The sequence below is a fragment of the Crinia signifera genome, chromosome 6, assembly GCF_055691185.1.
Source record: "Crinia signifera chromosome 6, ASM5569118v1, whole genome shotgun sequence".
NCBI lineage: Eukaryota > Metazoa > Chordata > Amphibia > Anura > Myobatrachidae > Crinia > Crinia signifera.
The window spans coordinates 249,610,426-249,638,284 of record NC_139222.1 but is presented as its reverse complement, the minus strand read 5'-3'; the positions used below and the strand labels follow the sequence as shown (position 1 = coordinate 249,638,284).

At 46.0% G+C, this 27,859-nt stretch overlaps 1 protein-coding gene across 1 annotated transcript in view; it reads right to left on the bottom strand.

Annotated features, from left to right (window-relative positions):
* Window positions 1-11,609: 11,609 nt before the first annotated feature.
* The window catches only part of LOC146007263 (gamma-aminobutyric acid receptor subunit pi-like), a 78,836-nt gene continuing 62,586 nt past the window's right edge, over window positions 11,610-27,859 (bottom strand). The window contains exons 8-10 of the mRNA XM_083145614.1: window positions 21,470-21,622; window positions 20,874-21,067; window positions 11,610-12,256 (exon numbers count right to left, since the gene is read on the bottom strand). Of these exons, the coding sequence (XP_083001740.1) occupies window positions 11,987-12,256; window positions 20,874-21,067; window positions 21,470-21,622 (617 nt within the window). The 3' untranslated portion in view covers window positions 11,610-11,986. The remainder of the gene's footprint in view (window positions 12,257-20,873; window positions 21,068-21,469; window positions 21,623-27,859) is intronic.

Sequence of the window (27,859 nt, the reverse complement as noted above, 5' to 3'; positions counted from 1 at the left end):
AAAGCGGTTGCTTTAAGGCTGCTATGTCTGCAGAGCTGTCGGGGATTTACTTTATGTATGGGATGTGAGGTTTACCAGATCCTATTAAATCTTTTGTTCTTTCTAGGATCCTTAGGGGCTAGGCCCATGGTGAATTGCGCAAGCCTGTGGATTGACAGCTGTTCGGTTGATTGGTGTTGTAGGTGGTGGGGATTCAGATGCTTTCGAAGCTGCTCTGTTCCATTTGGTTTACAGTTGCTTTTTTGGTGCTTTTAGAGTTATTGGGCTAGATGTAACATGCTGTGCATATCATTTTGAGTACAAACTTGCATCATCCGACACTGATGTGAGCTTTAACTTGCACTATATAATAATGTCCGAGTTTGCGAGTTCAAGGCTCAAAGAAATGCAAGACAATGTGGATTTAATTATGGATAAACTCACTCAATTAATGAGAGTATTATTCCAAGGGGCAAGTTTGAGGTTGACAGAAGCTTGCACAGATCAGGAAGATAACTTTATTTAATAAAGCAGCAATGGGCTTGTCGAGATGGCTTAAAAATACGTAGAACAAAATATAGGTCCTCCATATTTTTAGAACCAGCACTGGGCTTTACTAGTAGGGGCAAAAAGGTGGTGTGTGATTTATCTAGTGCGCCCCTCTACCAGCAGCCCAAAAAAGGGTCCCCAGTCGGTTCAATCAGCCGACACAGTGCATGTATGGAAGGATAGGGGGTTAGGGAATCATATAACTCAGGCGCTTGGAGTAAGATGTTGCAAAAGCCACTATCTCAATGGTAGAAATTTATTTAAAAATACATATATAAAAAGACTGCAAAAAAAAAAAAAATTCACTCACATAAAAATTCAAGTAGATTGTACCAAGTCAGAATCATCCCGTGTGTATGCAGGGAGTGGAGGATGTTTTTAAAACCTCCTTCTATCCGGGCTTATTTGTAATCCAAAGTGTCTGTGTAGACAGAAGCGTTATCAGGCTCCCCGAAAATTGCTGCAGCCGTGGGACCGGCTTCCAGTGTGAAGGGGAATCTGTGCGCTGATGTCAATTTGGCAGATAGAGATCTTGCAGCTCCGTCCCGGTCCAGGAACATGAATGAATTCAACAGACGGAAATAAAAGTGACCACGTGACCACTACCACCTTAGCCTTGACAAAGATCCCGCTGCGGATCGAAACATGTTGGCGGCAGGTGGACGTGGTCTCTACTAACACCTATAATTTTGCCGGGACGGAGTTATAAATATCTCCGCAGAATCTTGCTCTCGGACGGAGCTACAGAAATTCACATCAGATAACAGCAGCATTAAAAATCCCTCTCCGCAAAAATCCTGGACCGGGACGGAGCTGCAAGATCTCTATCTGCCAAATTGACATCAGCGCACAGATTCCCCTTCACACTGGAAGCCGGTCCCACGGCTGCAGCAATTGTCGGGGAGCCTGATAACCCTTCTGTCTACACAGACACTTTGGATTACAAATAAGCCCGGATAGAAGGAGGTTTTAAAAACATCCTCCACTCCCTGCATACACACGGGACGACTCTAACTTAGTACAATCTACTTGAATTTTTATGTGAGAGAATTTTTTCTTCTTTTTTCAATCTTTTTATATATGTATTTTTAAATAAATTTCTACCATTGAGATAGTGGCTTTTGCAACATCTTACTCCAAGCGCCTGAGTTATATGGTTCCCTAACCCCCTATCCTTCCATACTTTACTAGTAGGGGGTAATGTCACAGTCAGGGGACATATTTAACGGGGTGACCCAGCTAAAGCATTAATTCCCACTAACAAGTCAGCCCTGGTTGGAAATTCCAGGGGAATTGAGGTCCCCCCCCCCCCCCCCCCAAAAAAAAAGTGGTCCCTCCTCTCTGGGACACTCAAGGCCTGTGTCTTACAGGAGAATTAAAGGTCCCAGCCTGGTGGGGTGCATTTTAATTCTTTAGGTCTGCAGTTGTTTTTTAAGCGTCTATTTTAGATTATAGTACAGTACCTCTTATTTTGGGCTGGATTCTTTTACCCCCAAATGGAGCTCCTCTATGTGACACCTGTCAAACCAAAAGCTTGACCTAATTAACCTTTGTGGTCTACTAAAAACCACAGGTTCCCACACATACACTTCTATGGCGATGCTTACCCAAAAGAAGTGTATGAGCTTTGCTTGAGTGACAACCAGTCAGGAGAGCGCTACAATGTGGTGCATGCGAGGGGATGTACTGTACGCTTACACGTCCCCTCGCCTGCGCCCTGATGGAGGAGAAATCATTCGATGATTGATTGAATGATTTCTGCAGACTTCGGTCTAAAAAGTCAATACTTACTTCTCAGATGGCCATTGATCACCGAATTGGGGGCATCACAATGCCCAGTGTTTTTATGGGGACGCTCATAAAATGCTGGGTTGTTGCTGTTGCTGCTGTTGCCATCACCTGCCCACCCCTCACAGTGCAAACACCTTGGCGAGTGTGATACTCACCAAAGGCGTTCGCACAGGGGGTTTGCACATGCACATATTCGCCCCCCTCACTACCACCACCATCATGAACAGGCCCAAATTTGGACCCGATCAATCAAGTCTGAATCGGTCCCTAAGACCATGTCAAAATACTAGGATGCGATTTTTAGACACTTTTTACATAAGGTCCCCCGGCCGTACCAATAAAGGGGTCCACCCCGGGCTTCACCAGTCCAGGGCTAAAGCCCAGGGCTGTCCCTGGGCTTTGGACGCCGGCCTGATAGGGTTTAATCATTCATACATATTTTTCGCATACGTTTTTGCATCTCATTAAATGTCACCCAATGACTGAAGACTGTGCATCAGAGCCTTATATACTTTTTTATTATAAATTTATTTAATCCTTTTAAAGCAATCATTGCCCATACGTCACAACTTTTGTGTTTTTCAAATCAGGACATGCTGCGTGGGACCATTTTGAAATAGGAACGGGGCAACAAAAGGGTGCGCATGGCCATGGGTAGAGGGGCATGGCCTGCTATCACGACCACTGTTCCCGTAATTTTGGAGGCATGCCCAGCACTCCCCGAGCTGCTGGCCAGCACATGGCTCCCGTACCTGTACTGATAGGTCTATTCAGTGAGCACTGGCTTCTCCCGCGGGTCACTGTGGGCTGCAGGTGGGACTGGGGACAGTGTCTAATGATCAGGACTATCCCGCTGCAATTGGGACAGTTGGGATGTATGCATTACACATTTCCCACAAATTCAAGTGGTTCTTGTACCCGTCAATGAAATCACTGACAGCAAGGCTGCTGTGTGTAGGACATATTTCCTTTTGTAAAAAAAGGAACAAAAACAGGCAGACAATCCATTGCACATGACATAAGACCCACATAAATGGCAGGGCAGTGCATTTAAGAAGAAGCATTGGTTTAGACAAAGCTACACAGAAACATATACTGTACAAAATGACATTACTGGTACTTGCATTGTAACTTTTATCTAGAAGGAAGCTGCACATGTAAACCATTTAATTGAGTTTCCAGAAGACGTATTGTCCGTTTATAAAAGGCTTTGAGTTCAACAATCCCGTCCTTCCCTCATTGTGAATTATATTGCCTGCGTCTGACCTTGGCTCGGCGACTGAGCAAAGAGCTTGTTTTTAATAGATATGGGTATAGAGTTTTGAAGTACTGTAGTGTTTCAGATCCCACAGCCACTAAGGCTTTCTCTTACACAAGGAATGATGCGTTTTTAGAAGATGGAACACTTTTGAAGATTTTACCACAGTGTATTTTTTACTTTAATTCCGACTCATTAATGCAAATGGGAGGACAGTGTTAACAGTGTAAGATGTTTCTCAGCTGTTTCATCCCATGCGTTTGAAATGTTTTAAAATGTTGTAATGAGCTAGAAATGTAATTATGGTTTAGTCTAAGGTGATTAGAGCGAAGAAAAATAGTTTTCAGAATTCATCAGACTTTTGGATTTGCTAAATTTTGTGAGGATAATTCAGATTAAATACTTCTTAAAACAATCAATATTTCAATGTCAAAACAATATCGCTTAGTTAAACATACTGTATAGAGGAAATGAGAGTGTCACCCCACAACCTGCGTTAATCAGCCTGATAGGAATGTCACATAATTACTGCTTCCATTACAGTGTCTGGCTGTGGCTTTCTGACACTGGGTCAGTTCTTCTGAAGTAAAGCAAAATTATAAATGTCTTTGAAGAACAGAATGACTGACATAGGAATGCAGTGGGTTAATCATTTAGGGCTGTGGATGGCCTTGGGGAAGCATGTGACTCGGCATCCAATAAAGATGCAGGGATGTCAAAGCTAGCTGGGTTATAGGATTCAGGAAAAGGAGGAGTCTGCCTCTTGTTCCTGATCTTCCCACCCTCTCTCCCCTTTTTTTTAGTGGTGGTGGGTAGTTTTCTATGCGTTGGCTGTTTGGCTGGAAAGAACGGCAGGTTAATTGGTTTCGGGGCTTATTTAAGGGTTGATTGATTGTTCATAGTTGGTTTTGGTGTGCTCACCTTCGTTGACTATAGGCCTCTGCTGGATCACCCGATCGGGGACAGCAAAAGCACCCAGACTGGTGGGTAGTCAAGTTAGAAGATCGAGCAGAAGCTGCTTGTTGTTAGGCTGTTGTTGTTTAGGTAGGATAGTTATAGGTGGGTTACATGATAGCCGTTCTTTCTTGGCCACCATTATTTAATTACTCTTAATCAAGCATTTAAGTGTAGCCACCTGCACCTGGCCATAGTCACCTGTATATAACCCTACGGAATCACCTGACCCTAGCCACCTGCACCTGAGGATAGACAGCTGCACCTGGTGCGGCGCTAGTCACCTGTATATAACCCTACGGAATCACCTGACCCTAGCCACCTGCACCTGAGAATAGTCAGCTGCACCTGGACCTAGTCACCTGTATATAACCCTACGGAATCACCTGACCCTAGCCACTTGCACCTGACCCTAGCCACCTGCACCTGAGAATAGTCAGCTGCACCTGGCGATAGTCACCTGTATGTAACTCTACGGAATCACCTGACCCTAGCCACCTGCACCTGAGATTAGTCAGCTGCACCTGGCCATAGTCACCTATATATAACCCTACGGATTCACCTGACCATAGCCTCCTGCCCCTGAGAATAGTCAGCTGCACCTGGCCCTAGTCACCTGTATATAACTCTACAGAATCACCTGACCCTAGCCACCTGCACCTGAGAATAGTCAGATGCACCTGGCGTTAGTCACCTGTACCTGATTCTAGTAACCTGTTGACACCAAAATAAATGAATAAATAAACAATGTCAACCTTCAGTACTGTATTCAGTTGTCGACATTTTGTGTGTGCAGACCTTTTTACAGTGTCGACCTTGGGCATGTTGACCTTATGGTGTGGACGTGGACATTGTCAACATGGGCATTGTCGACCTAATATGCAGATGTTGCCACGCTCATCATTATGGCATTTGGCCACTCGTGCTCGTTTGTTCTGCCAAAGTCACACCTGCGGTGCAGAATCGCCGCACTGCTACATTGCTACTTAATGAGTCCCCAGATTGAATTAGATGCAAGTGTGTGGCAACAGGAATGCGCCAATCACCACATAAGTTGCACTTGGTGATTGGCGCAGCAAGGAGGAGCCTGGCTACAACTGTACAATGCCTAATAATTGCATCTAACATGTAAAACTTTTGAAATGTATTGTGTAGACCAGCGGTGGCCAACCCGCTGCTCGCGAGCCGCATGCGGCTCGCCACGCTGTAATGTGCAGCTCCCGTCCTATCGGCAAAGCGGGGTTTTGAATTTGGCGCCAATTCGGTTGCCAATTCAAAACGCCTCATCGGTGGTCAATAGGAAACGGCCGCGGCGAGCCAATCAGCGCTCGCCGCGCCATTTCCACCCCGCCCCCAACGGCGCAGAAGACGGCGCAGAAGACGGCGCAGAAGACGGCGGCGGGGAGAAGAGTTCCAGCGCCGCTGAAGAGGCCAGAAGACGCCGGGATCAAGACAGAAGATCTCCGGTGCCTTCTGCAAGAAGAAAGAAGATGGCTCCCGGAGAGGCCAGCGGGGGTGGGAAGCAAAAGAGGCCAGCGGCCTCTCCCAACACCAGGTAGGGGCCTTTGGCCTCCTACCCCCCATCCACCCTAGACCTCCGGGTGTCGGGCACTAGGCCCGTGGGCACATTCAGGCCCTTCCGGCCTGTGGGCGCATTAGTCGGGCCCTCTTGGCCCGTGGCTCATTTGTTTGTTGGGCCCTCCTGGCCCTCTAGGTGGGCCCTTTAGTTAGGAAGCTGGGCCCTCCAGCATAGGTGTTGCACTGTGGGCAACACCTGTGCTGGAGGGCCCAGCTTCCTAACTGTGGGGGCATATGATGTTTGGCACTGTGGGGGCATATGATGTTTGGCACTGGGGGGGGCATATGATGTTTGGCACTGTGGGGGGCATATGATGTTTGGCACTGTGGGGGGCATATGATGTTTGGCACTGTGGCGGGCATATGATGTTTGGCACTGTGGGGGGCATATGATGTTTGGCACTGTGGGGGGCATATGATGTTTGGCACTGTGGGGGGCATATGATGTTTGGCACTGTGGGGGGCATATGATGTTTGGCACTGTGGGGGGGCATATGATGTTTGGCACTGTGGGGGGGGCATATGATGTTTGGCACTGTGGGGGGCATATCTGGCACTGGGGGCATAAAGTTTTGTCATGTGGCCACTCCCCTTGTGTCATATGACCACGCCCCTGACCACTCCCCCGATCACGCCCCTTTTTGGCGCGCGCGTCTTCGTGCATGATGTTGGCTCTTTGGCTTGACCGACGATATTTTTCGGCTCTTTACCTCTGACCGGTTGGCCACCCCTGGTGTAGACTGTCAGTCCTTAAAATATGGTGAGAGTTCGGCTAGTGGGCCTGGTTTTGACTTGCAAATGTCTGTCCCTTTAAAACGTTTTGGCCAGAATCCTCCACAGCAGCCAGACTTACACCGCATTGCATTCAGCCCTGGGTCTGATTCAGAGTTGCAGGGTAAGGTGCCACAGATACAGACGATCTCCATGTCTTACCCTCCCGAAAATCTTGTCCCCCTCCCAGCCCCCCGGAAAGGTGGGCAACCCTCCCAGATACGGGTGGAGTGAAGTTGGATCAATTCAGTTTACACCCCATGTACATCCTACGTGCAAACACCCAGTTGCACCCACTCAGTCACATGTGAAGATACGACTGATGGTGCCCACACACGGTGCCCACACATTAGGCTTGTGTATGCATCCAAGTCCCCTAGGCAAATCAATTAATAAAAATAGCATACTGTATGCATACAAATGGTGGATGGTGAATGATCACTGGTATTTCACTCACCGGTAACTCCATAAGCCACACACCATGCTGTGAGAATTATTGCACTACTACACACCAATAACAACAGGAACTCTATAGTACACAAATTAGGTTTATTTCATACTTATATATTGTTGTTATTATTATTATTGTGGCTTTTATGGTCCCCTAGTAATAATAACTGGATGCTTTAAATACAGGCAGAGTTCTCATACAATGTACAGCAGTTTAGACTTGGTACAGTGATCCTGTCCTTATATACAATGCCCTGTTATTCGTCTTGTATAGTTATTAGAATGAAAGAACATTGGCCCTTATTCTGGTTGGTGCGGCCAGAGCCGCACACGGGGCTCCGGCCGCACAAACCAATCCCCGCCCACCCTACGGATCGCCACGGCCGTCCGTACACGGACGGCTGGCGATCCGCATAAAAATGGTGGAGGCGTACGCCTCCACCATGGTGGGAGCTGCCCCCTGCATTCGATGGTCGTCGACCATCGAAGGCAGGTCCGCACGCCCCGGCAGCTCCCGCAAGCTGAGACCACACGGACAATCGTCCGTGTGGTAGCTTGTATGGGGGCTGAAAGCTGACATCCGGCGACGTCAGCTTTCCGCCCCCATGAGTTGCGTCATGCCCTCATTACCATGCATACGCCCCGCGTTTGCATGGGAACGCCCATGAAACGCGGGGCGTACACATAGGGAAATGAGGGCATGAAGCCTCTCACGCCCCTATACGCCCCCTTTGCGGCGGACGAAATCCGTCTGCGGCGAAGGGGGCTGCACATGCGCAGATTGACCTCTGCGCATGTGCAGAGTAAAAACATCGGCGGTACGGCCGCACGCGGGCCGTACCGCACGAAGCAGAATAAGGGCCATTGAGTAAGGAAAACATTATATGAGCGCTTTCTGTGTATATACATCACATACATGTTATATAATTACAAATACAAAAATTGCTAATGTTCCAACACAAGTTCAGTGTGTATTCACAAAGTGCTGTATAGGAAACCTGGCTTGTGAATATATTCACCCATGCCATACTCTAGTGTTCTGCCAGAGAGGAGAGGCATGCACAGAGTCTGCACACAGGCCCCTCCTCTCCTAAACCGCCCCTGATTTGTTCATCATCGTGGCCCCACTGCCCCGTCCAGTACTGTGGTTTGTGGGGGTGGTTACGCTGATGATGTGAGTCACCGCAGACCACGACCACACTGAGCACATCACTGTACTGTTGAGGATGGTCTACTTTCCCGGCATACTAGAAGAGGTCATAAAATAATAGGAGTCTTCTGGGCGAAGAGTAGGCAAGTACGGAATAGACTTCCAATCAGTCCTGTGCGCACAGAACTCTTCATATAAAGTTTGCCTACAGTACATAGTTAAACGTAATGTACAGTATAGTTTTCAAGCAACCTAGACAAACAGTCTAGGGATCTCTGGCATAATTGACAGTACATATGTGTGTGACCACTGTGTTTGCTTATGGCTCCAGTTCATCAAAGAGCCTTGGTTCAGATTCTGTTTCTGGTTCAGTTTTGCATTTCTTTAAAATCGATAAATATTGTTGTGGAAATAAAAATAAATACAATACAAAGTCAGAGTTCGGTTTTCAAATCCGAATTCTAAACTGACAACAGTTGGGATTCGGTTCCATTTGGAACACCAAAGTGTTTAGGAACCGGGGCACAACTTGACCCAGAAAGTTCTGGTGTGTTCGTAAAGTTCAGGGACATTGAATTTCATTGTATCATTTACAGTAGCAATACTTACGTCCCTAATTAGATTGGGTAAGGTCATTACAGGGGTTGCAGTGTGCCAAATTGTACATAAACCGTACAGGGCATGGAATGCAGGGTGAATCTGCTCAGCAATAAATAGGATCTATAAATCATTGGCCCGATTCAGACCTGATGGCTGCTGTGCGATATTGCACAGTGGGCGATTATCGATACACTGCGCATGCACCTGGGCCACAATGAGTGTGCGCCACGCCTTCCAGGGATGAAGCCCTGCTGCTTGTGCCCTTCCCTAGCCATTTGCAAGGTGATTGACAGGAAGCCGGCATCTGGGGGTGGTAACCGACCGTTTATTGGCGGCACCCAGAAAACCAAAGGCTTGGCTGAATAACAGCAGGCGTGCCAAAGCATTTTAGGGGAGGGTGTGTGACGTCAGCTTTGACCTCGAATAGGCTGATTTCATCGCAGCCGCCAAGTAAGTCCGGGGCTACGCGGCGCTTGCGATGAGTGGTGACCAATGGAAAAGTCAATCGATGGTGAGCGTCTTACCGATGGTTTTGGACATATTTGCTTGGCTTCTAATTACTATAGCGAGGCGGCATCTACAGGATCGCTGGCCGATGAATATTTGCTGTCATGCTGAATCGGGACCATTGTCGTACGCACGGGGGAACGATGTTTAGCATCTGTGCATGTGCAGACACTTGGTGCGAGCAGGCACGGCGAAGTGCCTGTTCGCTGTCCTGTTTGCACCTAGTAGTGCGGGCGTAGGGCAGCGGCGATGGGTTATGCCCATGGGAATGGCGAGTGTTTGATGGGTGTTCCCATGAAAATGCTGGGCATTCCCATGGTAATTACTCGATGACGCAGGTGCTGGGGGTGGACAGCTGATGTTAGAGGATGTCAGCTGCCCGCCTGCTTCCCACACTGGGTGCCTGCAGGCCTAAGACACTACAGAGGGGTCTTAGGTCTGCAAGCACTGTAGAAATCCCCCGATGATCGATGACCATCAAATGATTTCCTCCCTGCATGCAAGCTGAGAATGTTTATGCTAAACATCCATTCACACGCATGCGGTGGAACTCGGCGAGCAGAGGTGGGGGGGGGGGGGCATTTAATCCACATGGAAAGCTGCTAATTTTGCAGCTTTGTATGTGCACCAGAATAAGGTCCTTAGGGGGTATGCAATGCAGGTCCATGGCTGTCGATCCCTCCCGACAGCCAGACGCATTTGTGGTTTGCCCAACAGCAAATTGCAGGAGGGATTCAATGTGCCGCCTGCCGATATGTGAAAAGGGGGCGTGTCCGTGTAAACGCCCATGGATTATCGATCTGTGGCCGGGATCACGACAATCCACGGTTGTTATGAGCAGAATGGGCCCGACAGCTTCTAAAGTAGGGCTCGTTCTGCCATGATCCCTCTTCAATGCTGCCGGTAAAGAATAGGTCCCCGCCGCTATCTCTACCGTCGGAAACAGTGGCGGAGGATTGCATACCCCCCTTTATACGTTTATAAATAAGCTTTCATTTTATACATGGCAAAAAAATTCTAATATTGTAATTTATATTGAGGGTATTGCTACAAAAAGAGTCGAATTGATCACAGGAAAGACATTAATTACTGAAAAAATCATTCGACACTCATCCATTCTCCCTTACTTTACCAACACTGCACTTAAGAGCATATCTGGTTCTGAACCCCATCAACCAATTGGCAAATAGCTTTTATCTGTACAATGCAAGTGAGATAATGAAAGCAAGCATTTGAAAGGTTGCTTTGGTTCTATGCAAAACATTGCGCTTGAGTACAGTATTATTCAATGAGCTGTTAGAGAAAACACATGTTAAATTGAGCATGTTAATAAATCACGAAAATACATCTTAATAAATAAATAAATAAATAAATAAATAAATATGACTTATTTTAAATTGCTCCTCTCATTTACACAGTGAAAGCATTTATTCTGTGAGCTGCACCAGGTACCATGAGGATGCAGTAAGTTTCAGCAGGTAATGCCAGGTAGTGAAAATGAGTCACCAGTACCTGTTCTCTGTGTAAGTGACAGATGCACCTTAAAAAAGGCCTTAACCCTTTGATCGTCAATATTGCTGTGGGAGAGCCTCAAAATTGCTGCTAAAAATGCCCACGCCGTTCACTGCGACTCTTCTTCTAGCAGTGGCGTAGCTACATATGTGGCAGACCCTGCGGCAGCTTGGGGGAGCAGCGCCAGAGGGGTATGTGGTGGGCGCCGCTGGCTGAACTGACAGGCGACCCAGGCAGCAGTGAGCGCTGAGCTGGTCCTGCTCTGTGCATATCCAATGAGCGGGAACCCAGTGCAGTGCATAATGAATGAGCGGGTCCCCACCCATGCATATGTAATGAGCGGGTCCCGCTCATTACATATGCACAGGGCGGTAACTCGCTCATTAAATATTCACTGCACTGGGTCCCTGCTCATTAGATATGCACCGAGCGGGACCAGCTCAGCGCTCACTGCTGCCTGGGTCGCCTGTCAGCTCAGTCAGCGGCGCCCATAGTTCATTGCCTTGCCCCTTCTTGGGGGAGGGGGGGCACGAATTTTTTTTGGGCAAGGGGGAGAAAAATTTCTAGCTACGCCACTGTCTTCTAGTATAAATAAATACAAACACAGCCGTCAATTAAATGAGGTTTAGTTAAATATTGCACCCGAAAAAAAGAACAGTCGCTGTGAGCGACACCGGCAATGTTAGCGGATATTTTGAGGCTCTCTCGCAGCATCGTTGTCACTCAAAGAATTAATGATATAATAATTCTGGTTTAATGTAGAAAATACATTTCAGAAAAATAAATAGTCCCTTTTAAGTTTCCAGGAGTATACTGTATACTGTATATTTTTTGCTTGTTTTATCGGCTTCAGATAAATGATAACCGTATTATTTGGCCTAAATATTTCAAAAATACAAATAATACCCCCAGTAAATAACATTTACTATTATAAAACACAACGGGAAGGAAAGCCTGGAATAATTGTCTATGTGATGTGGATTCTCAACCTGGAAGCAATAGAAAATACAGAGGAGTCTCTTCAAGGCCGGTGAGATATTTCGGATTCGACTCTTCTGTTTTTTGATGGCCGCTCCCGTTGGTCTGTTTTCCCCACTGGAAACGGCAGCGATGGTGCCATTCATATCAATGTCTTCATCTTCTTCTTCAGGGTCATTCTGTTACAATAAACACATTAAACATTATTGTTATATTACATTGACTGCAGATTATCACCATAACGAAATTAAGAATTTTTGGGATGCTGTCAATTATTCCAGGCGAAATGTATTGTTTGTGGTATCCATATGGCTGACATACAATATCTAGGTTTACAGTCAACCGGTCGACAGCATACTGTATGGTTGACGTACATATAGTCAACATGGTCAAATGGTCAACAAGGCAATAGGCCAAAATGGCAATGGTCAACAAAGGAAAGGGTCAACATGAGTTTTTAAAAAAATATATATATTTTTGGGGACTTTTTCATACTTTGCTATTGATGTGGACGCCTATTGGAAATGGTAAAATGTACGGCAAGGCACCCAACCTGAAGCAAGGCGTTGTCGACATTGACACCAAAAAAAGGTGAATAACGCATATCAACCTATTCATGTGTGAACATTTTCCATGTCAAACTTTCCCTTGTGTCAACCTTTTTCCAGTGTTGACCTTATGCAATTTTGACCTTTTTGGTGACAACCTAGACATTGCCGAGCGGATATACCAGATTGCAGGGAGTGTGTGTGCGCGGTGCGCAATCAACAGCAGCTGGCACGGGGTTGTCAGACCCCAAGTAGAAGTTTAATAAAGAAGAGAATGTCCCAGCGCTGGCTAGACCAATAATTGGATTAGACGGTTCTCAAAAAAGTATAACAATTTTAATAAAACACAAATAAAACACAATATATAAAATCTCAGGTGAGAAGTAAATCATTAGACTAGGAGTCCAAAATGTTAACATGTATGGCCGGGATACTTATAGCTTGGTGATGAATCATAAATTGCTGATAAAGGTTATTTATATTACCATCCTGAATGGTCTGGTCGATGTTTGAAAGTGTCCAGACAGGTGACGTAATGGTCCTGGGGTGCCCTATATTTTCAAGGGCTCACCAGTTAGTATAGTATAGTCCTCCTTTGCTGGATGAAATTAGAGATCATGAAGTTATCCCAAGAAGAATTGGTCCAGATGATATTGAGGGGCGTCTGTGGGTGAGTTGGACAGGTTACTGTGTCATCAGAGATGGTGTCAGCAAAACCAATTTAGTGGTGCTCAACGCGTTTCCCCGGAAAGTTGTGCATCTGGCTTCCTCAGGAGCAGTTGTGCATCCGGCTTCCTCAGGAGCAAGTACTTGCTCCTGAGGAAGCCGGATGCACAACTTTCCGGGGAAACACGTTGAGCACAACTAAATTGGTTTTGCTGACACCATCTCTGATGACACAGTGACCTGTCTAACTCACCCACAGATGCCCCTCAATATCATCTGGACCAATTCTTCTTGGGATAACTTTATGATCCCTAATTTCATCCAGCAAAACAAGAGGAGGACTATACGAAGTGGGAACCGTGAGCCCTTGAAAATATAGGGCACCCCAGGACCATTACGTCACTTGTCTGGACACTTTCAAACATCGACCAGACCATTCAGGATGGTAATATAAATAACCTTTATCAGCAATTTATGATTCATCACCAAGCTATAAGTATCCCGGCGATACATGTTAACATTTTGGACTCATAGTCTAATGATATACTTCTCACCTGAGATTTTATATATTGTGTTTCATTTGTGTTTTATTAAAATTGTAATACTTTTTGAGAACCGTCTAATCCAATTATTGGTCTAGCCAGCGCTGGCACATTCTCTTCTTCGGATATACCAGATTGGCTGGCAATGGATTTTTGCAAAATCTATTCCCATTAGTGATTGTTATTTATGAATGCTGCTGAAAGGTGCAAAGTTGCAATAGAAACACCCCAGCCTATCAGTGATGAGCTTGCATCCGTCCAGTTCTGCTTTTGTGTGCAACCAATTTTGAATCTGTATAGGAAATGCAACAATGCAATTATGCAATCTTCTTCTCTTGCCAAGATCTGTTGTGTTTCTTCTGTATTTTTGTATGTATTTACATTTTTTACTGTGGGGTTAGAGAGTCGCTGGTATACTATTAAGTGCTTTTCTCTTATTCTGCCATGCATATAAGATGCAATATGTAATGAAGAATATGGCACTCTAATCCTCTTCGATTTGCTCAGACGCAATGGGCGTCCTGCTCCATATGTTGTAAAGATTCTAGGTGTATAAGGGGAAGCAGTTAGCAACCCTGTGGTTAGGATGCCAGCAGTGAAAATACCAAGGCTGAAATACTGACTAGCTGGCCAGAAGGTCGGCACCGGAACACATCAAAGAGGATGCCGACAGCAGCATCCCAACTGCCGGCGTCCCATGTTTAAGTATGCAGGTCCGGTTCTTGTTAGGCCATCGAGGTGGGGTTTTATGTTTAGGCACTAGAGGGCTTAGGATCAGGCAGCAGGGCGAGAGAGTTAGGTTTAGGTGCAAGGGTAGGAGGGTTAGGGTTAGGAATGTGCGGCCAGTGTTACAGTTAGGCTAGGGGGTGGGGTTGGGGCGGTAAGGAGGGGGGAAAGGTAAGCATACTGCCCTGGCTATTTCCCTGTCGGAATTCCATCTACTGGGATGCCAGCGGCGGCATCCTGGTTGCTGGTCATCTATATGTTTCCCCTATAAGGACACATCTGTATTTTCAGTTTTTTCTTAAATATCCTACACAGCTGCCAGTGATGGTAAAACAGTTGACACTCCAGTAATAACAGCCCATGTTTTATTTTGGGCCTTTTGGCAAGATGATCTTGAGATTTTATCGATACTTGATTGACCTTGAGATTATATCCACAATATGTAATAGACATTATAAAAACTAGGCGTGGCTGTAATCATTTTCAAAAACAGAAGTCACAGAGCTGAAACTTCTATTTTTGAAAATTTAACTGTGCAAGCTGGCTAGCTTGCTGCCACATGCAGCTTTTATTTTACTAATCATATATTGACTTATAGCGCCATGGGTTCAGTGTGACTACGTCACACTCATTTTCTTGTGACTGTAATAATAATAATAATAATAATATTCAACATAATTTTAATTTCATAGATTTTTCTATCAACAGGTCAAATATAGAGGCTAAACCCATCCACAATCCTGGTAAGAATGTCCAAATTTCAGATTACTGTAGCTGCTTAAACCACAGATATTACACACATTTCAGCTCAGGAGGTGGCAGACACAACTTTTGCGCTCGATTGTAGCTACAATTGAATTGCTCCGTCAGGTATTGTACAGTCGGTATCCCGACTGTCAGCAGCCTGACAGGGGGAAAGTGCATTCAAGCCCCTTGCGGGCGTGGTGGCTCTCTTCACTCGCCACCTATTCTATGGACCCCCATAAGTGAAAATAGCCCATGTAAGTCGGGATTCAGCTGTCAGAGAAACGACAATCGGAATCACGACTGCTGATGAGTCATCCAGCACCTGCTCCGTCGGGCACCCATTAATTAGCACACTGCCCAAAATAATTGAATTCCCCCCACAGAAGTTAAAAAACAGGAAAAACAAAACACATTCTGCATGGACATGAAGAAGGAAGCAGATTGCACAGCCAATTGTGATTTGCCAATGGGATCACATTATTGAGAGCACCAACTGGGCTGTTATAGCTGACAGAATCCCACTAAATATTGACCTATAGACTTGTTCCTGGCTGTATTAATTAGATGTATAAAATATGTAGAAGAGGAATGAAGCTAGGAAGTCACGTAGGTCTGCAACGGAACAAAGCTTACAGCAATTGTACATTAGGCCAAAGTCAGACACTGACAGGGAAAAAATGTTTTATACTGTTCAATGAATTGTACATGATATGGCGCATTATATATTAGTAATGGCATACTTTTAATAGGCTTATTATATTAATAGAAGTTTTAAAGCACTTTTCTCCCTTAGGACTTGCAGTTCTTTCTCCCTGAATACTGTATTAGATAACTGTGGTAGAGGATCTATACTGAGGTTATAAAAGGCTCAAAATTACACTGTACACCTTAATGTACAGATTTGTATTCTGTTTATAAAACCCACTCAGGGATGTCATTTGCCCATATCTAAGATGCAGGGGCGTAACTAGATATTCGTAGGCCCCATAGCAAAGGTTTGCAAGGGCCCCCTATTTAGCAACTGATGGTGACAAATGTATGTAAAACATATTACTTACACAGTAAAGATGGGCCCCCTTCAGCTCTAGGCCCCATAGCAGCCGCACCCCTTGCACCTATGATAGTTACACCCTTGCTAAGATGGCTAAAAAACCAAACCAATCAGCTAACCCTGGTGTCACTGGCCGTCTACCAACCCTCTCCAGCCAACACCCTCCACCTCACCACCCCAGAGTCTGTTGCTGGCTGCCCCTGCTGTCCTGCACCCAGAGACGGGTGAATAGCAGGCACGCAGTGCACAGCGGTGAATGCCCATGACATTGGCTAAGTATACTACATATTATGTGTCATATTATAGCATGCCTACGGTGGCAAAAAATACATGGACCTAGAATTACTTTAAAGACCTGGTAAATGTGGATTATAATTCAGAATGGGTGCCGGACGGCTCCCCGACAGTCGGGATTCCGACAGTCATTACTCCGACGTCGGAATCCCGACTGCTCCCTCGTGGGGCTCCACGATCCCCATCCCCAAGGGGCTTCATTGCGCTCCCCCCGCTGTGCAGTCGGATTCCGACGTCGGAGAAATGACTATCGGTGTGTCATACCACACTCATTCAGTATATGGGGTGACTGACTAATGTTTATGTATTTAGATAGATATTCTCTCTGGTCTGTTACTTACTAATCATTAGCCAGCCATTGGAACATTATCTTTGTTACATTTCTAAACTCTGCAACAATTAGACAGAACATCTGCCCTTGGCCAAATTTGCCTACAATAATGCCTTCCATTCATCCACCAAGATGTCTCCATTATTTTGTAATACTGGTCATCACCGTTGAGCTAATTCTTATCTCTTTCCTTGAAACTTCTAATCTACCTGAGGTTCACAACACGGTGTCTCGGATCAATTGTGCGCAGAAGAAAGTACATTCTGGTCTGATATTTTTTGCAGACTGGCGTCATCCAGAATGTAAAATACGTTCATGGTGGTAATAGGGAGTGGCAGTCAACTACAAATATAAGACTTTATCAGCCCTCCAAAAAATGTGGTCCTACAGTATATACAGTATATTAGTCCATTTCAGTGTGTCAAGCAAGCAAACCCTTTTGCTTTCACTTGAGGTTCCACGGTCTATGAGAATCCCTAATACCTTCCGTTGTTCTCTTTTCAAACCAGTTTGTTTACAAAAAAATCAGATTAGACCATCCTAACAAGCTGCATCCATTTGTCGCAGATGGGAACTAAGAATACACAGTAGAAAAATGTGGATTCTAATAAGGTTAGTGGTCAAATTCACTTCCTTGACAATTAGGGGGGATGGACACTCTTAGGAGCCACCACTGCATCTCATTCCCCACTGGTCCCTGTCGCTATCAAGTGACTGGGATGACGCATCCAGCTGGCCAAAGTGACCGGGTCTGTGGCTCGCATGCACCACACACACACACACACACACTACATAAGGAGCAGTGGGGCAGATGCTTACAATGTTAAATGCACCCCCATTGTCAATGCCACCCCCACTATCAATGCCAACCCGAAGCGTGGCGAGCGCAGTGAGCACGCGAGGGGTGGCGGAACACGTCCTCTGACCTTTTCATTCCTCCACTATTGATTTTAGATAGTGTGGCGAGCGCAGCGTGCCACCGAGCCCAAAGCGTGGCCCCGAAGCGTTGCATCCCCTCGCGGGGCTCGCTGTGCTCGCCACACTATCTACAATCAAATCCACGCTGACGTGGATAGTGGGGGTATGAAAAGGTCGGAGGAAGCGTACCGCCGCCCCTCGCGGGCTCGCTGCACTCGCCACGCTTCGGGTTGGCGTTGATAGTGGGGGTGGCGTTGACAATGGGGGTGCATTTAACATTGTAAGCACCCATCAGGGTGCTTGTACAATTAAAAATTGCATCGCATTGCATGCATCGCATGCCGCTATATTGCATGTGATGCGATGCACTGCGATGGAAATCGGGGGCGCCGTGCTAGGAAACAAGTACCGAGGAAAATGATGCTAAGTATTTCCAAAACTCAACACCTATATAGAGCAAACTTACCGACCTTAAAGTTTTCCTCTCCAGGAGATGCCCGGAGAGGAGAAGCAGGGTCTGGCTAATCATATAATTAAGCCCCTAGGTAGTGGGTAGAATTTGGAAGCAGTACCAATGTTCCCTCTAATTTTATGAAGGCTGTGTGTGGCAAAAGGGTACTCTTTACCTAGAAGGGCACCCATCGCGGGCATCGCATGTACATCGCATGCCATTATAATGGCATGCGATGCGACCGATGCGATGCCCGCGATTTTACATAGAAATACATGTTAAAATGTAAATCGCGTCGGTCGCATCGCATGCGACCAAAAAAATCGCATGCGATGCGACCGACACGATTACCGCGATTTCCCATAGGGAACAATGTTAAATGTCCCAATTGACCCGATTTTCCATAGTGAACAATGTTAAATGGCCCACAGAGGCCAAATAGGCACCCTGAAGTGTGAAATGGCCCCCCCAATTGTTAACGCCACCCCACGATCAACATCAACCCGAAGCGTGGCGAGCGCAGCGAGCCCGCGAGGGGGGGCGGTACGCGTCCTACGACCTTTTCATACCCCCACTATCCACGTCGGCGTGGAGCTGAGAATAGAAAGTGTGGCGAGCGCAGCGAGCCACCGAGCCCGAAGCGTGGCGAGGGGACGCGGATACCTTCACAGGTATCCGCGTCCCCTCGCGGGCTTCACAGGTGTCCGTGTCCCCTCGCGGGGCTCGCTGCGCTCGCCACGCTTCGGACTCGGTGGCTCGCTGCGTTCGCCACGCTTTCTATTCTCAACTCCACGCCGACGTGGATAGTGGGGGTATGAAAAGGTCGTAGGACGGTGGCGTTAACAATTGGGGGCCCCATTTCACACTTCAGGGTGCCTATTTGGCCTCTGTGGGCCATTTAACATTGTTCCCTATGGAAAATCGGGTCAATTGGGACATTTAACATTGTTTCCTATGGGAAATCGCGGTAATCACGTCGGTCGCATCGCATGCGATTTTTTGGTCGCATGCGATGCGACCAACGCAATTTTTTACCTTGCGATACCCAAGATCAAAATCGTGGGCGCCCTTCTAGGTAAAGAGTACCGGCAAAAGATTTTGGCTGTGCAACTCTGGAACTAAATTAAATTTTTTGTGCATCACTTATTTATAACTGGAAAATGACGTTCAGCATTTGTGTTAACTTTACTTCAAAATAATATTAAACATTTAAACATTTAAAACACAGCACACAATGTAGTTAATGGGTGAAACACACATTAATTGAGTCAACAACTGCAAAAAGGGACCACTGCTGCTTTGTGCGCTCTGCTGTAATGTCTGTGCGCACGCTCGTCGAGTTGTGTGCGCGCGCACATGCGCACAGCTTAGAGGGAACACTGGTGCCCACCCGTACTGTTGGGGCTACCCCAAAAATCAGGGAGGATCTGGGAGAGTAGGTAAGTATGATCTAGAGTCTTTAATAAATAATAATGTATCTACTATCTAAGATTAATGCATTGCAGGACACTGGCAGTGTTGGGACCAGTAAAGTGTTATGTTTTGGACATTTATATATATATATATATATATATATATATATATATATATATATTCAATTTGACATTAGTAGCACACACTATAGGAAATCCAGATGCCTTTCATTTCCAAGAATAGTGGTGTTTTTTTTGTTTTTACAATTTAAAAAAAACGTAAGTAATAAATAACTACTGTATCTTATACTATTCTTTTTTATTGAGTATTTGTACTAGTTAATAAACTAGGTTAAAAAATGGAATGCTATCCCAGTGTCAGGCACAGAATATATTCATCACAGAATACTGTGAGCCAGATGCACTAAGCCTCAAAAGTGATAAAATGGAGAGTGATAAACAGCCAGCCAATCAAGTCCTGCCTGTTTTTTCAAACACAGTCTGTGACATGGCAGGTAGGAGCTGATTGGTTGGTTGTTTTTTACTCTCCATTTTATCACTTTTGAGGTTTAGTGCATCCTGCCCTGTATATGTTATGAGTCCTACACACTTAGCGATTTAGGGGCATTTGCTAAGTGATCTCAGCCGGCCAGATTCTCTAAGCTTCAAAAGTGATAAAATAGAGAGTGATAAACAGCCAGCCAATCAGCTCCTGTCTGACATTTTTAAAACACAGCCTGTGACATGGCAGGTAGGAGCTGATTGGCTGGCTGTTTATCACTCTGGATTTGATCACTTTTGAAGCTTAAAGAATCTGGCCCTAGATCACTTAACAAATGCCCCTACATCGCTCCGTGTGTATGGGGCCATAGCGATGCGTGCTGTTATGGCGAAGCGTGCTGTTATCGCCCGGTGATTAATATCCAGCATTCTGGATAAATCTATAATCGCTGGTGTCTGGGCCAATGTTTTCACCAGAGACCTCTAACCCTGGCAGATCGCTCATGCAGCGCAGTGTGCTAGCATCACTTAGAATGGTCATCAGCACATCTCCCCGTGTGTAGGCCCCATTACTTATAGTATGTTGTTGTGATACTAGATAAACAGTACCATAGTGTTGTTCCTTGGAGCAGGGCGATGAAGAGTACAAAAGTGGGCAATGGCGTATTCCAGAAGAGCCCCGAATATAAAGCTGAAGCAGATGCCAAGGTAGACATCAATAGCCTTTATAAAGCAGTTTGCGTTTGGGAGAGAAGTTCTGGCGCCCATCATGAGTGTGGTCATAGTAAGAACAGTTGTGACACCTGCAAAAAACACAAAGCACAACTTACATTCATCCTTTACATGTATTATGCGGTAAAAGATCAAGGTATGGTCACAAACACCAAAATATTCAGGCTGAATGGAGCTTCTACAATCAAATAGATGTAAATGCAAATAAAACTGTAAATGACAGAATATGTATCACCTAAAGAATGGTAAATATTTAATACTTTTGAAGAACATTAATAACATTAAAAACAAGGACACAAATTGTGCTTTTTAATTGGTTTGAAAATATGATATTTTATTTGAAATAAAATGTGAAGTTCCTAATTAAATGTATCCATTATTAAATAGCTATCCATTTATGTAAAAAAAAAAAATCAAACAAGTAATACAATCTAAGCATCACCAACATACTGCAAGCACTAAAGTGTTGTTACCTATGCAAATTCTTGCAGGTACTGAAGACTGACTGATCCAGAAGGACACCCAGGAGAGTACAACCAATAGGATTGATGGTACATATGTCTCCAGAATGAAGTACAAAATGTTTCTTTTCAGGTCAAAGTGAAACACCAGCTTTGGATAACGCCCTGTGCAGGAAAGTGAGAACAACAGCATTAGAATACTTTCAATTCCAAAATAATGTGACTCAGTGCAGCATTGCACATGTTGTACATATGGGTGTCTATGAGTGCTTACAGCGATGGACTCCTCAAGGCTATGAGATAAAATATGTAAGCTCCCTCCCCAAGTCAACATTTGTGTCATTTGTTGTTTCAGAAGGTGTGTAATAATGGGGCAGATGTATGAACCTCCCTCTAACGCTTGATAAATAATGGGTCCCACTGCATAACGTGGAGAAGCGGGCACCCATTACTGCCTCATGTAGTAATCCTCACGCATCAATAAGGAGAGCCGATATGTCCAGCATTAACGTCTCTCCTTATTGCCGCCCCCTCAGGCCTGTGCATGCGCATTTTAACAAAAAAGTCCCTCTCTCCCCACGGCAGGCTGTCTGGGCATGCGTGAGATCTCGCTTTTATTGCTCCCGCAGTGGGGATAGGACAACGCCCTGAGCTGGCGATGCTGCCACTAATTACTGGTTGATATTGCAGGGGATAGCCCCGTCGAACGTTACTCGGTGGGCTGTCCCTAGAACACGTTAGGTGCACTAGTAATACATGTCAAAATGTAATCCCCCCCAGTTAACTAGCATTAAAGGCCTAAGATCACTCTTAGAGGCAAATTCCTTCTTAGATGGACAAAACCATGTGCACTACAGGGGGGCAGATGTAACAGGTGCAGAGAGAAATAGATTTGGGTGAGTTATTTTGTTTCTTTGCAGGGAAAATACGGACTGCTTTATTTTTACACTTTAATATAGATCTCACTTTGAAGAAAAACCCCACCCAAATCTAACTCTCTCTCTGCACAAGTTACATCTGCCCCACCTGCCGTGCACATGGTTTTGTCCATCTAAGAAGGAATTTGCCTCTAAGAGTGAACTAGAATAAGGCCCTAAGTGCAGAAATGCACTTAATGCTAGTTCATACATCTGCCCCAAAGTATAAAAAAAGTGGGGCAGAGGTACGAAGCAGCGTTAAGTGCTTAAGTAGCACTTAACGCCACTAAATGTACTTTTTAACGTTTTGGGGAAATGTATGAAGGGGGCTTCTAACGTCCCCCTGAGGCAGCCCTGAACTTAACGTTCAGGCGCTGTCCTCCTGCTTTGAGTTATAAGCTTTAACGTCGCAGGCAATGTATTATTGCCTTCCCCGACGTTAAGCCAGATTTTTCTCTTCGCCAGCCTCGGGCTGGCGTTAGGTGTTATTTTTTTTTTAACTCCTTACCCCCCCCCTCCGATCCCGCCGGCATGCTGACACCTGCCTCTCCTATCAGCATGCTGGCGCCGCCGCCTGCCCTGCTCGAATCCCCCCCCACTTCTAATTTATTTTTTTCGTTGGGTCCCTGCTGCTTTAATAAAGCTCTCCGGCACGCAATATAGGCAGGTGGATATATTTAATTAATTGAAGTGCTCCGCAGGGTTCCCAAGAGAGAGGGGACGCTGCGGGAGAGTAGACAGAAATAAAATGTAAAAGTCCGGGCGGGCATGCTGTGCTGTCTCTAGTCTCTACAGCGGAGAGGAGAGCCGGAGACGCGGCGGGAGAGTTGTGAGAAATCAAAAGACCGGGCGGCTGATGATTGGCTGAGAGCTCAGCCAATCAGCGGTCGCCTGGTCTTTTGTATAGCGGGGACGCAGCGGGAGAGTTGTGATAATTCATATTCAAAAGACCGGGCGGCTCTCCCGCCGCGTCTCCGGCTCTCCTCTCCGCTGTAGAGACAGCACAGCATGCCCGCCCGGACTTTTACATTTTATTTCTGCCTACTCTCCCGCAGCGTCCCCGCTCTCTTGGGAACCCTGAGGGGTCCCTACAGAGCACTTCAATTAATTAAATATATCCACCTGCCTATATTGCGTGCCGGAGAGCTTTATTAAAGCAGCAGGGACCCAATGAAAAAAAAAAAAAATTAGAAGGGGGGGGGGGGGGGGGGGGCGAGCATGCGGCGCCAGCATGCTGATAGGAGAGGCATGCCGGCGGGATCGGAGGGGGGGGGGGAGGTATGTAGCTCGTAGCTCCCTGTTCCTGTCTCCTGCTTTCCCTCTTCTCTGTTTGATGCTTCAGTTTGCAGGTGAAAGCAGGAGGGAGCTCATTTTAATTAAAAACACCATAAATAAAACTCACAAAAAAATGGGGACATATGCTGTGTAGCAGGCGGCGTATGCAGCGTGAGGGGGGAGCAAACTGGCAGCATCAGAGAAGAGGGAAAGCAAGAGACAGGAACAGGGAGCTACATAATAAAAAAAAAACATACTTTAAAAAATTAAGAATCGGAACATGACCTGTGCAGAGGCCAGCTATCAGCAGTGCACAGAGAAGGGAAGTGAGTGGAGCAGCTTCATGTTTGAATTTCCAGAGTGGTGTGGCCAATATTCCAATGGTCAGTAAAGGCGTGGAGGGTGACGATTAGGAACAACTATAGACAAATATACAGTAATGCAATTGCTTCTTTACTCCTCTTCTTTTTAAGCCACTATTTACACTATGGGCCCAATTCAGACCTGAACGCACAGCTGCGAATTCAGAGCTTATTTAAGACAGCGCCTTGCTAGAGTGAAATCTCGCCTTTCGACTCAATCATGTGCTTGCTGTGCAGGATGGGTGTGTACTGCTACACATCCATTCGCAGCAATGCAAAAATGTTCAAAACCCATCTTACCACGCTGACCATCGAATGATTTTTACATGGCCTTGTGCATGCATACTGCGAATCGTACACATACACAGTCTATCGATAATTGGCTGCTGTGTGAATTTGCAGCCTTGCGATCAGGTCTGAACCGGGCCCTTAATACCTTTAGGTCAGGCATGGCCAACCTGTGACTCTTCAGATGTTGTAAAACTACACATCCCAACATGCCCTGCCACAGTTTTGCTTTAAGAACATGCTAAAGTTGTGGCAGTGCATGCTGGGATGTGTAGTTTCACTACAGCTAGACAGCCAGAGATTAGTCAGGCCTGCTAGGATCCTTCTCAACTCCAATAACCAACTATATATATATATATTTTTTTTATGGCTTTTATTTTGCTTAAATAGTTTTTTTGTTTCAATAAATTTTTGCTCCATTCGTATTCACCCATATTCATAAGATTGTCAGTGGGTTCACCTCAATAGAATTTCGGTACTTGTGTATTATCACTAGAGATGAGCGGGTCCGGATTCCCGAGATCCGACAGATCCGAATATCGGGGATCCGGGCCAGATCCGAGCCGGCTCGGGAGTTCCCGCCTGAATTCCGGACCAATAACGAGGCCGAATGTCATCATCGCGCTGTCGGATTCTCGCGGGAGCGGGATCTTATAAAAGACGCACGCACGCCCCGCCATCTTCACTCCAATCTTGGAGAGGGAAGAGGGTGGTTGGGAAGCTCCGTGTGCTCCATGCTGTGCTCTGTGCCATGTGCTCCGTGACCTGACCTGTGCCCTCACTGCCCTGTGCTGTGCTCCGTGCCATGTGCTCCGTGCTGTGCTGTGCTCCGTGACCTGCCCTTACTGCCCTGTGCTGTGCTCCGTGCCATGTGCTCCGTGCTGTGCTCCGTGACCTGCCCTCACTGCCCTGTGTTGTAGACTTGTGGCCTGAGCCCTGTAGTGTGATTTAACTAACTAGGTGCTGCAGTGCTCACACGCAGGGGCTGAAGTGTCCACTGTCCAGGGGCTGTCCTGTGGCCCGTGCCCTGTTGTGATTTATTTAGCCCTAAGCCCTGTGTTGTGATTTATTTTATTTAGCCCTGAACCCTGTGTTTTTTTTTGTGATTTAACTAACTAACTCAGTGCTGCAGTGCTCACACGCAGGGGCTGCAGTGCTGCTGAGTAGTACACTGTGTACAGGGGCAGCATTAATACAAGGGGCTGTGTCCAGTGTGACGGCCTATATCTTATCCATTGTCCAGTGTCACGAGTCACTCACGACATATATCCTGTGTCCTGTCCTGTGTGACGACTGACGACATATCCTGTGTCCAGTGTGACGACATATATCCTGTGTCCAGTGTGACGACATATATCCTGTGTCCAGTGTGACGACATATATCCTGTGTCCAGCGTGACATATATCCATTGTCCAGTGTGACGACATATATCCTGTGTCCAGTGTGACGACATATATCCAGTGTGACGACATATATCCTATATCCAGTGTGACGACATATATCCTGTGTCCAGTGTGACGACATATATCCTGTGTCCAGTGTGACGACATATATCCTGTGTCCAGTGTGACGACATATATCCAGTGGCCAGTGTGACGACAATATATCCTGTGTCCAGTGTCACAAGTCACAACATATATCCTGTGTCCAGTGTGACATGTAATGTGTGCCGGCATATATCCTGTGTCCAGCGTGACCTATATCCATTGTCCAGTGTGACGACATATATCCTGTGTCCAGTGTGACGACATATATCCTGTGTCCAGTGTGACGACATATATCCTGTGTCCAGTGTGACGACATATATCCTGTGTCCAGCGTGACATATATCCATTGTCCAGTGTGACGACATATATCCTGTGTCCAGTGTGACGACATATATCCAGTGTGACGACATATATCCTGTGTCCAGTGTGACGACATATATCCTGTGTCCAGTGTGACGACATATATCCTGTGTCCAGTGTGACGACATATATCCTGTGTCCAGTGTGACGACATATATCCTGTGTCCAGTGTGACGACATATATCCTGTGTCCAGTGTGACGACATATATCCTGTGTCCAGTGTGACGACATATATCCTGTGGCCAGTGTGACGACATATATCCTGTGTCCAGTGTGACGACATATATCCTGTGTCCAGTGTGACGACATATATCCTGTGTCCAGCGTGACATATATCCATTGTCCAGTGTGACGACATATATCCTGTGTCCAGTGTGACGACATATATCCAGTGTGACGACATATATCCTGTGTCCAGTGTGACGACATATATCCTGTGTCCAGTGTGACGACATATATCCTGTGTCCAGCGTGACATATATCCATTGTCCAGTGTGACGACATATATCCTGTGTCCAGTGTGACGACATATATCCAGTGTGACGACATATATCCTGTGTCCAGTGTGACGACATATATCCTGTGTCCAGTGTGACGACATATATCCTGTGTCCAGTGTGACGACATATATCCTGTGTCCAGCGTGACATATATCCATTGTCCAGTGTGACGACATATATCCTGTGTCCAGCGTGACATATATCCATTGTCCAGTGTGACGACATATATCCTGTGTCCACTGTGACGACATATATCCTGTGTCCAGTGTGACGACATATATCCAGTGGCCAGTGTGACGACAATATATCCTGTGTCCAGTGTGACGACATATATCCTGTGTCCAGTGTGACGACATATATCCTGTGTCCAGTGTGACGACATATATCCATTGTCCAGTGTGACGACATATATCCTGTGTCCAGTGTGACGACATATATCCTGTGTCCAGTGTGACGACATATATCCTGTGTCCAGTGTGATGACATATATCCTGTGTCCAGTGTGACGACATATATCCTGTGTCCAGCGTGACATATATCCATTGTCCAGTGTGACGACATATATCCTGTGTCCAGTGTGACGACATATATCCAGTGTGACGACATATATCCTGTGTCCAGTGTGACGACATATATCCTGTGTCCAGTGTGACGACATATATCCTGTGTCCAGTGTGACGACATATATCCTGTGTCCAGTGTGACAACATATATCCTGTGTCCAGTGTGACGACATATATCCTGTGTCCAGCGTGACATATATCCATTGTCCAGTGTGACGACATATATCCTGTGTCCAGTGTGACGACATATATCCAGTGGCCAGTGTGACGACATATATCCTGTGTCCAGTGTGACGACATATATCCTGTGTCCAGTGTGACGACATATATCCTGTGTCCAGCGTGACATATATCCATTGTCCAGTGTGACGACATATATCCTGTGTCCAGTGTGACGACATATATCCAGTGTGACGACATATATCCTGTGTCCAGTGTGACGACATATATCCTGTGTCCAGTGTGACGACATATATCCTGTGTCCAGTGTGACATATATCCATTGTCCAGTGTGACGACATATATCCTGTGTCCAGTGTGACGACATATATCCAGTGTGACGACATATTTCCTGTGTCCAGTGTGACGACATATATCCTGTGTCCAGTGTGACGACATATATCCTGTGTCCAGCGTGACATATATCCA